This window comes from Palaemon carinicauda, chromosome 1, assembly GCF_036898095.1.
Source record: "Palaemon carinicauda isolate YSFRI2023 chromosome 1, ASM3689809v2, whole genome shotgun sequence".
NCBI lineage: Eukaryota > Metazoa > Arthropoda > Malacostraca > Decapoda > Palaemonidae > Palaemon > Palaemon carinicauda.
Window position 1 is genome coordinate 27125171 of NC_090725.1, and position 16053 is coordinate 27141223.

The window sequence follows — 16053 nt, forward strand, 5'->3', positions numbered from 1 at the left end:
CTTTCAGTTGTGCTAAGATTATGGGATCTACAAAAAAAAAAAAAAAAGATTTACAAGAGATTTTTTCTTCAAGAGAATCTAGTCTTGAGGACTATCTCCCCTATGAATAGGGAGCTCCTTGGCTACCCTAGCCTCAGGACTAAGTCTCCTATAGTAAAGAATGAGGGTTTGTATCAGTGTAGGAACCAATGACAAACTTATAACAGAGTTTGTATTTTTCCTAACATACAAACCCGAATTCTTTACACAAATTTTCCCTCCATCACCGCCCCCTAGATAGTCCTAGCTAGAATCCGATTGAAGGTAAACAATAGCTACTGACCGGCGGTCCCCCCCCCCCCCCCCCCCTCTAACAGGTAGATAACTACCTGCCTGGTCGTTAACGACCTTGTTAAGGTATTTCTGCTGTATTTTCCAGCTTGTGCTAGAATATCTCCTATAGTAAAGAATTCGGGTTTGTATACTGTATTAGGAAAAATACAAATTGTTATAAGTTTGTCATAAAACTTTAATACATCGGAAACCTCAGCACCATGGAAAACAGGAATTAGTATTATGGAATATTTTATTTTTATATTTGAGTTACCAAAAAGTTAATTCCATACTAAAATAATAGTAACAATCATGGATTGATCTTCAGTGCATTTTTATAGGCAGCTATTGTATTAGGTATAAGTTTTCAAGTTTTAAGCAATAGTTGATACTTTCATGATCTCACCGTGTAGATGTGTTAATCAGTAATTTAATTACATTTTCAGTTGGCTGTTGTGGCGTGTATTGGAGTCTTTGGGATACCACCATTTATCAGAACACCTAAGTGCAGGATTACATTTAAGCATGGCCGCATTGATGGAAGCCACAGGAAATTGGCACTGGGCAGCATTTGTTTTGTTGAACATTGTTGATGAGGAAAGGTTAGTTGTATATTGCATTGCCTTATTATTTACTCTACTCCCTGAGATTTTGATGACATCCTGAACAAATAATGGCAAGATTCCTGTGATGTAGAAAATTCTTTTATAACTTTTGTCTTTTTAAATATTTTGTTATTTTCTATTTATGACCATGCTATAATTTCATGTTTCCGTAACGTGTTATAAGTAAAGGATTTTTTCTTTTCATAGCTTTTTAATTTATATTTGTTTCTATTCAGATAGAAACCCTCATCATTTATAAGGATTTACTCCTAATTTATTTGGCTACGACCAGAAAGACAGAATTTTTGTGATGCTGGTAACATTCTATGGTTATCAGCTATTCACCCATGCTGTTGGCAAGCAAGATGCAGCTTCATTGAGGCTGTCCAATTTTCAGGTCTTTCTACAGAACTAACTGATCACACTCCACACTGTGCTGTACATAACCTGTGTCATTCCTTCCTTGTGTACTTGTGATTATGAGTGCTGCTCAAGGTAGTTTGCATACTTGCCACGGCCTTGAAGGTCACCCTTGTGGTACCTTCATGAGTCAGGTTAACGTAGATCCTCATTCCTTGTGTCCAACTTGCCGTCATAAGCAGTGCTTGCATTCTTCAACTTTTACAGGGATTTCCCGCGTTGTCAGTGGGAGAAGTATCGTGCTTATCAAAAGAAGGCTAAAAGAGAGCATTCTTCTGCTTCTTCCTTTCTTGCGAGCAACAAATAGAAGCCTTCTCTTTCGACAAACGTTATTTCTCTCTTAGATCCCTCTTTATTGGAGTTTCCCAAAGCTCCGGTAATCAAGGATGGCAGCTTGTTAAGTACGAAATTAATTTTATTTATGTAATGTCTCCTATGGAGCATATTGAGCCTGATTTGCACCATTGTGATAACATCTTTGGCATCAGCTCTGGTACTGCCATTACATAATACCTTAAAATATCATTAGTACCTGTCTATGCAATTGGGTACAGGTCTTTCTCTCCCCAACGTGTGTGCTGAGTGGAGATCAACACCGCCTATCCTGGTAATTCAGAGCAAGGGAATTTTTCTGCTTTTACAGATACTGTATCTCCTGTCACAGTGTTAAAGATGTCTTCTCATACACCATCAGAAGACCCCTAGGCTCATGACCGAGGATAATGACGTTTCTCCTCGAACAGAGACAGCTTTCTTCAAGGGCTCTTATTATTGTCCTATTCGCTTGCATAGCAAAGAGGGCCTTCCCTTACACTGTGCGATCAACCCAAGGCACGTGACCGAGAATAATGGGGTTTCTGCTTGAGGAAAGTTAAATCTCTTGAAGGGCTTTTATTCTCCAGTTTGCTCGCACAGCAAATTTATCCATCCTCTTACACCAAGGGACCCTAGACGAACTTTCTTTTCACAGAAGGGATCTGTAGATTCCCCCTGAAAACTTCCTTATGCAGGTAGATTCAGGACGTCCTCTAAATTTGAATTACGGTCAGCCCTCATTCTTCGCGAGGGCTATGTAACAGAGACAGGCATCAATTTGTTAATACTTGGTGTCCTAGGGTGGGATAACTCCTCACCTAACAACTCGCTGCCCCTTAACTACTCACGGATAATTAACATACAAAGTACTGCCTAATATTGTTTTTACTTGGCTTCTACCACAGTATAGTTGTTCCTATCTAATAATACTGTATAGCACTTGCTGATACTGTAGTGTATATTACTGTCATATATTGTCACTACAGTAAAGCTTTACTGTACTGCAAGTGTTCGCTGTTTTCGTTTGGACAACTTGACTCGCCCCACAAGTAGCTTTCATTTACAATAAACAGCTTTACTGTAATTCTGTACTGTACAATATGCATACAATTTAAAATTAACTAAGTGTACGAATGTTATTCAACGATTCAATGACCACTAGCCATTTTTGTATGAAGTTCTATGCAGCCTCTTTTATTATGACGGAATTCCTAATGCATCGGTGTCGTCTTCTGTAGGGAATTCGTCTGACATCTATAGTAACTTGGTAATAATATTTATCCCATCTTCTACTTCAATGGGTTGGAAAATTAAAACTGATTAAAATATCATTAGTAACATTGTAATCATTGTGTAAACGCATAAAGCCACAATAACGACCGAACAAAAAACAGCTGTTTTATGAAACGTGTCAGATATCAGCTGTTTTGCTTGTATTTCAATCATCATATGACAGTAAACAAAATAGCAGGAGACTGACATTTTACGTTATACCCTTATTCACTATGGTGAAAGATCTCCAAGAAAATATACTGCCAAATATAAAATAACAAGCTATAAATGAAGGGGAGAAAACAAAGAATACTCATAGCCTCTATTCTGTTTAGAATCTGGGAAAACTGTGACCGTAACTAGGAAACTAAAAGGAGATTTAACGGGAACCATTGAATATGGAGATCGTGTAATTAGATGTAAATGCCGAATTTAGAAGATAACATTACAGATTGTCGGAAAAGAGAATATAGTTTTGTTATAACACGATATAGATAATTTCCTAAGCTTTATAATCAAGCACCACAAGAAGGAAACTGGTTAACGGGTATTCTAATTGCTTATTGTTCATTAATAGGGTAGTAGTTTCGAAGGATTGACTTAAAATCATATAATATACTCATTTTGATTACAGTATGTAGTTTTGTTTTAAATAAGCAATATTTATAGGGTGTGCTGTCAGTACGCTAGTCTAATTGTCCAAAACCTAGAATATCTTATATTTGTAATTAATTTTTCTACTTAAATAGTAATTTAGAACAATTGATTTGACATGATATGATAGGCTTGGTATAATCATATACAGGGAGTCCTCGGGTTATGAATGTCCCGACTTACACTGTTTCGAGGTTACGTACGCGCCCCATGAAAATATAAGAAATAATATTAAGCGCTTCGTCTTACGTCGTTAGCATCGTAAGCGACATAAACAGTTGCGAACTAGTTTCTAGCGCGCAGCTGATGAATACACTTTGTTGTGGTTGTGGGAGCGGAAGACGGCGCAGTCGCTTCTCAGTTTCAGTGATACGCCATTTTGGTTGTGTACGCCGGTTCTCTCTCTCACGTGTTTGTTCGTTTTTTTTTTTTGCCCTTCGTAATGGCTCCAAAGCGTAAGGCAGAATCTTTTGATGGTCGTGCATCAAAGAAAAGAAAGGTTATCACCATGGAAGTGAAATTAGATATTATTAAGCGAGCCAACTATAGGAATAAGGTAAGGAATTGTTCTCTTTTTTTTATTGATATTTACTTTAATTCATGTGGAATCGTTTTCTCTTTTTCTAATACTTTTTTATGTCAATTGGTACATTTTATTATAGTACAATACTTTACAGTACAGTACAGTACGTATACAGTAATTCATTTATGAACTTCCGACTTACACTGAAATTCGGGTTACACTGCGTCTCAAGAACGGATCAACGTCGTAAGTCGAGGACCCCCTGTACTGTAGTTGTGTGATTAAGTGAAATAAAAATCAGACAATTAGGGTTGTTTACATTTTTGTCAAGAGTTGGTGGTTGCTGATAAGTAAACATTGTGTTAATATTCAGGAATTGTTTTATTTTTATACTTTCGTAAACAGATATACAGCTTATTTTATAGACCAAAAACATAAATATTTCAGTAATAATGGTTTCATTTTGGGAATATGAAATATCCTTAGGTAGCATACCTTTATCAGCTGATTTGGAAGCCTGATATATTTTTTTGTATAAAATTCAATCAATTTATCTTTGTACGTTAGTATTTTCTTTGATTGATAATGTACAGTATATATTTTAGATAAAAAAAATATATATTCAGAAAAATTTTAATATATGTCTAGTTCATACTATATCATATGTCTGGTGACGTCGTCATATTTCAGGCGAAGCTCGGGAGAACGAGGGGGCAAATCAAGTGATTTCCTTTCTGTAGGCTATCTATTTATGTTATTATTCCATTATTTGAAATATCAGGTAACGATAAGAAAGTATTTCATGGGCCTGTATCGGTTTTTATGACTATCTAACATAAATTTGACTATACAACTAGGATAGAATATATTTTACATGTTTCATTTTCTTTATTCATCTCTGATAGTAGATTGATATTTATTTAATGAAAGTAAACTAATAGGGTAAACATTTTCTAAAAGTAATATATTTTCTTTTATATTAAACAAATAGAATACTTTTGCTGAGTAAGTTATTTTTTTCTTGCAAGAAAAACAATGGTTTTACATATTTTGCAAGTCATTCTTTGTCGAGTTCATATCACAGTGCATACGTCAGAGATAGTCATCAACTTACAACATATGAGACTTATGACTGTTCGACTTTACAGCATGACGCCGGGTGTCGAGATGAGAATACGATCAAATTTTACATAGTATGTTGGAACAATTGTATGTAGAGGTTCCACTGTAATACAAATGTCAAACTTACAAATACAGATGATGTAAAAACTATATTTGTTCCAACACGGAGTACTTACCTCGAACTACTTTCTTAGGAGTATCTGTGATCTCCTCCCATCCGACCAGAATTTTGTGTAGTTTACCCTATTCCCGTTCTCTATGTGGGGGTAATCTCTGGCGAAGTGATACGCGCCCAGAGATGACCCGGGGTCAGAGAGCATGCTTTCTCAGGTCTCGCTCCTCAGGATACTGTTGACCAGCTTAATAGGACATGTCTGGAAGGATAACAGATCCTTTATATATCAATGTGGAATTATTAATCAGAGTGGAAATGAATTTTACTGTGATATAGCAAAAGCTAGTTGCCTTGAAATAATTGGTGTATTTCAAGGTTATTTTTATTATTTAGATTTTAAGTTACATTAAGGAAATCTTATAAAGAATATGAAACTCATTTTTTATGCCAAAATATTTGTAAAGTATAAAATACTATGATGGTAAAATTAAGAGAATTTATTTTGAAATTGTGCTCTGTCATTTTATTTTTCAATCTTCAAGATTAATTTCTGTTTCAGGCGGACTAAAGAGATACAAGCACTTTTGCAGCGCCATATAGTTGTTGGGAAAGATTCGGAATCGGATCTTAAATATAACATGAAAGAAAACTTTATAATTGAAGAGTTGCATATTCCTCAGAAGTGGATTTATGAAGCAAAATCCATCAAAGCCAGAGTTTTGAATATGTAAGTTTTGAATGTTAGTCTTGACAATTTTTATTGAATGGTAATTGAGAGACTTCTTAACCCTTTTACCCCCAAAGGACGTACTGGTACGTTTCACAAAACTCATCCCTTTACCCCCATGGATGTACCTGTACATCCTTGCAAAAAAATGCTATTAAAATTTTTTTTTTGCATATTTTTGATAATTTTTTGAGAAACTTCAGGCATTTTCTAAGAGAATGAGACCCACCTGATGTCTCTATGACAAAAATTAAGGCTGTTAGAGCAATTTAAAAAAATTATAATGCAAAATGTGCTTGAAAAAAAATAACCCCATGGGGGTTAAGGGTTGGAAATTTCCAAATAGCCTGGGGGTAAAAGGGTTAAAGTATTGAAAATATTTTGAATTGTAGCATTTTGACATTAATTGAGATCCTTTCAATCATTCTTACATTTTGTTTGCATGTTTTTTCCTGCAATACCTTGTAAAAAAATTATTGGTATTGAAAATTAGCTGTGCAGTTGTAAAACTGATTGATCTACTTAGAATATCAGGTTTATGAATATTTTAATTTCATTACATAACTTTCATTTGCCCATATAAGCTTCAGTAGCATTGGTGAATAAAAGTCTGTACTATATTTATTTTGTTGTATTGAGCGTGATGTAGATTTAACAGGATATTAAAAGTATAAGGCCAAGATTAATTGTTCATGCTTCAACACTTTTAATTGTTGAATTGGACAGGATAATGCATTATAACCAGAATTTTTTTTATACCAACTCAAATCAACACTTATGTTAACCCTTTTACCCCCATGGACGTACCGGTACATCCTTGCAAAAAACTGCTATTTACATTTTTTTTGCTTATTTAGTCAATTATTAGTCAACAGAGGAGGATGCTTTATTTATCCAATTACTTAACCCTTTTACCCCCAAAGGACGTACTGGTACGTTTCACAAAACTCATCTCTTTACCCCCATGGACGTACCAGTACATCCTTGCAAAAAAATGCTATTTACATTTTTTTTTGCTTATTTTTGATAATTTTTTGAGAAACTTCAGGCATTTTCCAAGAGAATGAGACCAACCTGACCTCTCTATGACCAAAATTAAGGCTGTTAAAGCAATTTAAGAAAATATATACTGCAAAATGGGCTTGAAAAAAAATAACCCCTGGGGGTTAAGGGTTGGAAAATTCCAAATAGCCTGGGGGTAAAAGGGTTAACCAAGATTTTTTATATATACATAAATGAATTTTTTATTTATATTATAAAGAGGACAAATGAAGATTAGAATTAGAATAAGGGGAAATTTTCAATAATTATTGATGTAATATTTTATTATTTTTCAGGGTTGATGAGGAAGCTTGGTATCTTTTGAAGGCTGGTGACTACAATAGAGCTCACATGCTTATTATTGAAACTATTGCACCAAATTCCATTGTCAACGGTGAGTAAATGCATGAAATATACATAATGTCTTATCTAATGTAGGGTATGATTGTGATTTTTATTAAAAAGAAACCTTCAAATATATTATAAAAGTGCAACGTTAGATGTGCACAATTCTCCTCACCATTTTCTATTTTTAATTGAAAAATCTAAAAGAAATAATCTTTGCCTTTAAGGCCAGAAGTCTCAGGGTAGGAGAGAGGACTTTGTATTGACTGGTAGAATGTATAATAATCACTATGGATTTTTTCTTTCCTCTCCTTGTAATGGTGAATATTCATGTATAATTTTCTTAATCGTTACCAAAGGATTAACCATGGATAGGGAGGGTAGGCTATGTGTATATAGTAATGCCTCACAATATGAAATTAATTGGTTTCCTTAGTGGCTTTTGTACTGTGATTATTTTGCACTTAGTCGCCTTTTACATGTAAATAGCCTATTGCATTCTAATCCCTACAAAAACACCACATTAGATTTTTATGATAAGGCTGAACTCCACTAAACAGTGAAATACAACCATTTGGATCATTCAATGATAACCTAATTTCTAGCACGCTTTCTTGCCTCTCTCACATCTATCCTCCTATCACCAGAGCTTCCTTCACTTCATCCATTCACCCAAACCTTGGCCTTCCTCTTGTTCTTCTCCCATCAACTCTTGCATTCATCACCTTCTTTAGCTGGCAGCCATTTTCCATTCTCTCAACATGGCCAAACCACCTCAACACATTCATATCCACTCTAGCTGCTAACTCATTTCTTACACCCGTTCTCACCCTCACTAATTCGTTCCTAACTTTAGGAATACTCCTTAGACACTTCATCTCAAACACATTCAATTTCTGTCTCTCTGTCACTTTCATTCCCCACAACTCCGATCCATACATCACAGTTGGTAGAATCACTTTCTTATAAAAAAACTCTCTCTACATTCATGCCCAACACTTTCTTGTTTACTACTCCCTTAACTGCCCCCAACACTTAGCATTCTTCATTCACTCTCTAACGTACATCCGCTTCCACTCCACCATTTGCTGCAACAACAGACCCCAAGTACTTAAACTGATCCACCTCCTCAAGTAACTCTCCATTCAACATGACATTCAACCTCGCACCACCTTCCCTTCTCGTACATCTCATAACCTTACTCTTACCCACATTAACTCTCAACTTTCTTCCACACACCCCTCCAAACTCTGTCACTAATCGGCCAAGCTTCTCTTCTGCGTCCGCAACCAGTACAGTATCATCCGCAAACAACAAATGATTCACCTCTCTCACCACTCTATCAACATACAAGTTAAACAACCATGGCGACATCACACATCCCTGTCTCGGCTCCACTCTCACTGTAAACCAATCGCTCACTTCATGTCCTATCCTAACACATACTTTACTACCTTTTAGAAACTTTTCACTGCTTGCAACAACCTTTCACCAACTCCATATAACCTCATCACATTCCACATTGCTTCCTTATCAAATCTATCATACGCTTTCTCCAGATCCATAAATGCAGCATACACCTTACCTTTTGCTAAATATTTCTCGCATATCTGCCTAACTAAAAATCTGATTCATACAACCCATACCTCTTCTAAATCCACCCTGTACTTCTAAGATTGCATTCTCTGTTTTATCCTTAATCCTATTAATCAGTACTCTACCATACACTTTTCCTACTACACAAAAAACTAATACTCCATCATTAATGCTACCATTAAAATTATCAAAAGCTTAAAGAAAGAGAAAGATGAAGGTTGCTGAGAACGCAAGCATAAATATTTACATTTTGTCAGCTGGACTCGCATAGATAAAATTTGATATCATTGTTGGTATGGAATATTTCCTCAAATAAGCTTATTTACCATGAACTTATGCCACTGTGATGTTTGGTTACATTTTTTTATCAGCTAACGCTCCAAGGCCTGAGCTAGCCTACCAATACACTTCACCTGGAATTTAAGGTGTTATTTTTGGGCTCAAGCCATGGCGTCCTGATGGAAGGATCCTATTTGGTAGCTTCCTTGGGTAATCACTACTAGGATTTTCCCAGAGAATTAAACCACAGGTTATCACAGAATTCTAACTTCTGGAGCGAGTATCCTAAGGGTTTCCCCTTAAGACATCGTGTATCAACAGGGGACACGCATGTATTAACGTGCCACATAGCTATCTACACCCCATATAGAGTTAACGCTTCAATATGGCGGACAGAGAGCGGCTGGGAGCTGAGCCGCAGCCAATCTAGACGTGGCGATATCGGTACTCGCGATGTAAACAGACGGACGCCATTGCTTTTGATGACGTCACGTCCGTCCTCATCCTTTTGCTAGTAGCTCGCTCGATTGGACGTATTTTTCCCTTTGTGCGACTTTATCTGCTTGCATCCTCGCCATGTCTCAACCTTCAGCTTCACCTTCTTCTGGAAAGTTGAGTACAAAGGTTTAAGTATTGTTTAAATAAGCTCTGACCGTAAAGTAAATCTTACTTTTCGAGATATTTGCATAATTGTGGCAGAGCTTTGCCAGACCGGTCAGCGCCATTTTATGACGCTGCTGTTGCTTGCATGCCTTATTTAGTTAGCCGCAACAGCCTTACCGGTATATAAATTACTAATCAGCGCTATTAGTTATTTAGTCTTCATAGCTAGGAACTTTATATCGTGTTTTTGACGCATTAGTTAGGGTCTTCGCTGACCCCATACCAGTAGGCTTTGATTAGCCCCTAGGCCAGTGAGCCTATACCAGTGTTAATGCATGATATTTCAGTGATCCTAGTGTTAGTTATGAAGATTTTGGCATTATTTTACAATACCATTGACAGTGATGCAAGTGTTTTTCGCCTTCAGGGACCATATAGGGGGTAGGTTATCTTGAGTGCCTTGCTAACCTAACCTTATGATAGGACCCCTATATGCTCTCTTCATCCCTAGCCCTAGGGCTTCCCTCTGGTAATCTTGTACCCTATTACATGTGATAGGACAAGACTCCTCAGAGTACTGTATCGCCTCCCCACCTAAGGGAATGACCCCTCCCTTAGTGTTGCGGACCTTAAAGGTAGGATCACCTCCTTTAAGCTGAATCGGTCCTTGACCTTTTCCTTGCGATACGTCTTCTCCCTTCCTTGATTAGGGTCTAACAACCCTAATCCAGGTTAGGTTGGGAGGGCTGGTTTATGTACCTTGCTGAAATATACGCGTGCACCGTTTTTCAGTTGGTCCACCTACTATAGGTTAGGGTGAGCATCTCCCTTCCTAGGTGGCCGCTCTGGTGCATAACCCATCCTTTCTTATAAGAAGACCCTTTCCCCCCCCCAACCTATCTCTTGCCTAGCCTAACCTACCAGTAGGTTAGGCTTCATATGTCCCCTGTCCTACACTCCACCCTAGGCTGGAGTGCTGGACCCCGTGGTGCTCCCAGTGTTGTCCGCTCTGATACATAGACCCTCCATAGTGCTATGGAGTCAGTTATCATTTGGTCGACATGAAGAGTCTCCACCCCTTCTTTGGGTACACCCTGTCCTCTCTTGGACTGCCTTAGCCCCCGGCCTTTGCGGCCCCTGCTTAGGATGATAGATTCACCTCTATCATGGTGGTACCTTTTCCAGAGGTGTCTTGACTAGGCTAGTACAGCCTTGCCATCCCACCTCCATCTTTGGTGCTTGTCCCTTGCCGCCTCTACCCCGGCATTACCGCCGCTACGGGTGACTTCCTTATCCTTGCCGCCTTCCCCCGAGTGCCGGGGGATCCCCGCCGGCCTCCGGCTTACCGCCGTGGCCTCTCCATTCCCCATAGCCTCGGCACACTGCCGACCCCTCCCGGAGTGCCGGCACTAGCAGCCGGCCCCCGGCCCCGGCTATGCTCCTTTATCCTTACCCCTGTCACCCTCCGGCTGCCGGAACCGCCGCTCCTTGCCGGCGGCCGCCGCTACCGGCTGCCGCCACCCTGGCTTCTTTTGACCATAGAATGATCATTCTTGAATGCCAGAAACTCTGCTCGAGCGGCTTCCGGCGTGCCGGGGGTATGCCGGACCCGTCCGGAGGCGGCAAGATGCCTTGCACCCCTTCTCTCAGCTATCTTTACTAGCGATAGCTCCTAAAAACCGCACCTAGACGGCTTGTTAACGCAGACAAACTGGTACGGAATCGTACATTTTGTTCAGTTTTCACTCTGTCTTCTTGCGTGTTTCATCTTTCCAGCACGCTACGTGTAATTGGCACGTCTGGTTGCCGGAACCTTACTAGGATCTCATGATCCCCAGACTTTCTTGATAAGATTTCAAGCCTAGTCTATAATATGGTTATTCTAGATGGAATTCCCATTATCAAGACACCTTCCATGGAGGCCTACGGCCACCTGGGACTGTCCGATGCTACGGCAACCAGCCGGGCGGGTTACACGAGGCATGCGTCTGTCTCCTTTCACCCACCCTTCTGTGCATCACAATTAATTTATGTTAATATTAACTTGTTAATAATTAACTTTATATACGAGCCATATTATGACTCTACAATACTCATCGTCTCTTTCTTTTACAGGAGTACGTCATGTGTGACCACGACTTCTGCGCGGTCCGTCGGCCACTCTTCTATGGACACACGCCCCTTGTGCTCACAAGAGAGGGGATCTCAAGTACTGGGGCCCCACCACCTGTTCGGTCTGCCAAGAATGCTTACAGAAAGCATTCTATGATTCTCCCTCAGCGGAGATTCGGGACACTGCTCGGGACAACCTACGCAAGTGGGTACGTGGCTTTCAGAAGAACGCCACTGGACCATATCTAGCCACAGAAGAAATGAGGTCTTTGCTGTTCCCAAAGGCCTCACCAGACTCAGTGGTCCCAGTCGAACAGATCCCCGTAGTCCAGATTACAGTGGAACCTGATGTTGTCATGGCTCAGTCCATGAATGATTGTCACCTGGATTCAGAACATGATGAACGCATGTCAGAGATCTCGGAGGACACCGAGAAAACCCTTATGGCCCAGGGTGAAGGGGAGGAGGATGAAGAAGAGGACCGGGTAGTGTATACCGAGTCCGATAAGGAGGATGCCCCTCCCTCCATCCCCCCTTCTACTCCTACACCGACGGAAGTGTCTCTCCCGTCTACGTCCTCCACCACGACTCCTCTACCTACGGCACAGGATATGATTCGGCTCATTGAATCCGTGATGGAGCAGAAGCTCCAAGAAACTCACCAGATCATTCGGTCGATGGGAGGTTCCAAGGAATCTCGCAAAATCTCCATCAAGGACCTCCCCGCATGCTCGAGCGACAATCCGTGGCGATTCGCCGAGCATATGGTCATCGCTGACGACAAGATCTTCGTCAGCGATAAGATCGGTTCCATACCCCTGGAAGAAGTGGAGTTCTTCCCCCGCTTTGAGGCGTATCCGGACTGTTACGTCCGTCTACGTTCAGAACCATCCTCAAAGGAAGAGACCGAACCGAAGGAGAAAATAGTGTTCGATCTCTCGAAGGCCCAGGCTATGCTTGCCAAAGCGCTTAAGAGCAGAGGCTTTACCTGCTCTGGACTTCCGGCTCTGAGCAAGAAGTACCCCACCTACGTTGCGCCCGATGAAGTGGTGATACCCTTCACGGAAAAGGCCTTCGCTGCCTGCTTTAAGGCTGTAGAAGAAGGGAAATCCTGCCCTGCATTGGAGGAATGCAGACCTTTCTCCGCAGTCACCCCGCCCGACACCAAACACTGGAAGGATGTGCAACACACCTTCGTGGTGGGCAAACTAGATCCTGACGTTGCTGGACGTCAGTTTAATGAGGACCTCCCCAAGCTAAACGATCACCTCCTTCGTAGGGAACAGGAAACGAAGGAGAGGCTGGCAGCATCTCTCACTCTCCAGGTCCAGATGGACGTAATGGCTGGCGACACCAGAGTCCCTGACCATTACATGGTCCTTGCCAAATCTCATATGGCAACCTTAGTCAAGGATCTGTACCACTTCATGCGAGCTCGTAGAGCCTGCAGAGAATTCGTGTTCTCCAGTGCCACTGTCAGACACGAACCCCGGAAACTGATTTCCTCCAACATCTGGGGCAAGTACCTCTTCCCGTCTGATCTAGTGAAAGAGATCACAGACAAGGCCGCATCTGAGAACAGGAACCTTCTCAACAAATGGGGCATGTCTAGGAAGAGAAAGCCCTCTCAGGATGACGGTCCTCAGCCTAAGAGGAAGCAGTCGAAGCATAGACCCCAGCAACGTCAGCACAGACGTCAGTTTCCGGCACCCGCTACTCCCCAAGTGGCCGCTCAGCCGCCACAGACCTTTCAGTTGGTCCCACAGCCGGTTTTGTCCTCATCACCGGCCTTCAACCCCGCCTTCGAGCAGCACTCCACTACCTTTCATCCCAAAGGTAGAAGCTCAGGCAGGGGTTCCGGCAGAGATTCCTCTCGCCGGCCCTCCAGAGGCAGAGGAGGACAGGGAGCTAGCGGCCGAGGCAGCAAGTCCTCGGGACCCCAGAAGCAATGAAGTGCTTCCGGTGGGAGGAAGACTCCGCCACTTCCAGGATCGTTGGACCTTCGACTCCTGGGCACACAGCATCATCAAGAAAGGTCTGGGCTGGAGCTGGGCGCAACCACCCCCAACCTTCCAGCAATTCTTCCAACGTTCAACCCCCCTCCTGGAAGAATATGTGCTAGACCTCTTGAACAAGAAGGTGATAAGAAGGGTGAAGTCCACAAGGTTCCAAGGGAGACTGTTTTGTGTCCCCAAGAAAGACTCAGACAGACTCAGAGTCATTCTGGACTTATCCCCCCTCAACGTATTCATATCGAACAACAAGTTCAAGATGCTGACTCTTCAACAGATCAGAACCCTCCTGCCTCGAGGGTCTTTCACGGTCTCGATAGACCTGGCGGACGCATACTGGCACATACCAATGAACCATCACGCTTCCTCCTACCTAGGATTCCGACTCCAACGGAAAAGCTATGCCTTCCGGGCCATGCCCTTCGGACTCAACGTGGCCCCTCGGATATTCACAAAGCTAGCGGACGCAGTAGTACAACAGCTCCGCATCCGAAACGTCCAGGTGATGGCCTACCTCGACGACTGGCTAGTGTGGGCGCCCTCGCCCGAGGATTGTATAGAATCCTGCAGAAAAGTTACCCAGTTTCTCGAACACCTGGGATTCCAGATAAACGCGAAAAAGTCTCGCCTATCTCCAGCTCAGAAGTTCCAATGGTTAGGCATCCACTGGAATCTTCAGTCACACCGCCTTTCCATTCCAGCAAAGAAAAGGAAGGAAATAGCAGGGTCTGTCAAGCGACTGTTAAAATCCAAACGGATCTCAAGACGCCAGCAGGAACAAGTTCTAGGCTCTCTACAGTTCGCCTCGATCACAAACCCAGTGCTTCGTGCACAGCTAAAGGATGCAGCGGGAGTCTGGAGACGTTCCGCATCCATCGCTCGAAGAGACCTCAAGAGACGGCTCCCAAGCAGACTTCGACTTCTTCTAAAGCCGTAGTCAGAAGCGAGGGCCCTAAAAAGGTCCCTTCCTCTCCAACACCCACCTCCATCTCTCAACATCCATACGGACGCTTCGTTGGAGGGTTGGGGAGGTCACTCCCACCAAAAACAGGCTCAAGGCACTTGGTCTCCCCTATTCAAGACGTTTCACATCAACATCTTGGAGGCCATGGCGGTTCTTCTGACGCTGAAGAAACTCTCCCCGCCCCCGTCGATACACATTCGCCTGACCCTGGACAGCTCTGTGGTAGTGCGTTGTCTCAATCGCCAGGGCTCAAGATCGCCCAAGATAAATCAGGTGCTCCTGACAATCTTCCGTCTGGCAGAAAGGAAGAAATGGCACCTGTCTGCAGTTCACCTACAAGGATTCCGCAATGTGACAGCGGACGCTCTATCTCGGACAAACCCGATAGAGTCGGAATGGTCTCTAGACGCAAGATCATTCTCCTTCATCTCTCACCGAGTCCCAGAACTCCAGATCGACCTCTTCGCAACGAGCGACAACCATCAACTTCCTCGATATGTAGCCCCGTACGAGGACCCCAAAGCGGAAGCGGTGGACGCCATGACCTTGGATTGGAACAGATGGGCCAAGATTTACCTGTTCCCTCCCACCAATCTTCTGCTGAAAGTCCTCTCCAAATTGAGAACCTTCAAAGGGACAGCAGCTCTAGTGGCTCCCAAGTGGCCCCGCAGCAACTGGTACCCCTTGATCCTGGAGATGCAGCCAACGCTGATCCCCCTCCCGGGCCCAGTTCTCTCCCAGCAAATACAGAAGTCGACTGTCTTCGCTTCATCATCGAAAATCAAGGACCTTCATCTCATGATTTTCTCACCCTAGCCGCTAAGAAAAGGTTTGGGATTTCGAAGGAGAGTCTAGACTTCCTCGAGGAATACAAGACCGAATCCACGAGAAGGCAATACGAATCGTCTTGGAGGAAATGGGTCTCCTTCGTCAAGGCAAAGAACCCCTCGAAAATCACCATAGATTTTTGCATGTCCTTCTTCATTCACCTTCATGGACAAGGCTTGGCAGCCAACACGATTTCTACTTGCAAATC

General features: G+C 42.2%; 1 protein-coding gene across 5 annotated transcripts in view; it reads left to right on the top strand.

The window, feature by feature from the left end:
• The window catches only part of LOC137647330 (nuclear pore complex protein Nup98-Nup96-like), a 180651-nt gene that overhangs the window by 148633 nt on the left and 15965 nt on the right, over nt 1-16053 (top strand). For all 5 annotated transcript variants that reach the window (XM_068380746.1, XM_068380749.1, XM_068380733.1 and 2 more), the window contains exons 27-29: nt 759-914; nt 5898-6065; nt 7403-7500. In XM_068380746.1, coding sequence (XP_068236847.1) covers nt 759-914; nt 5898-6065; nt 7403-7500 — 422 coding nt within the window. The remainder of the gene's footprint in view (nt 1-758; nt 915-5897; nt 6066-7402; nt 7501-16053) is intronic.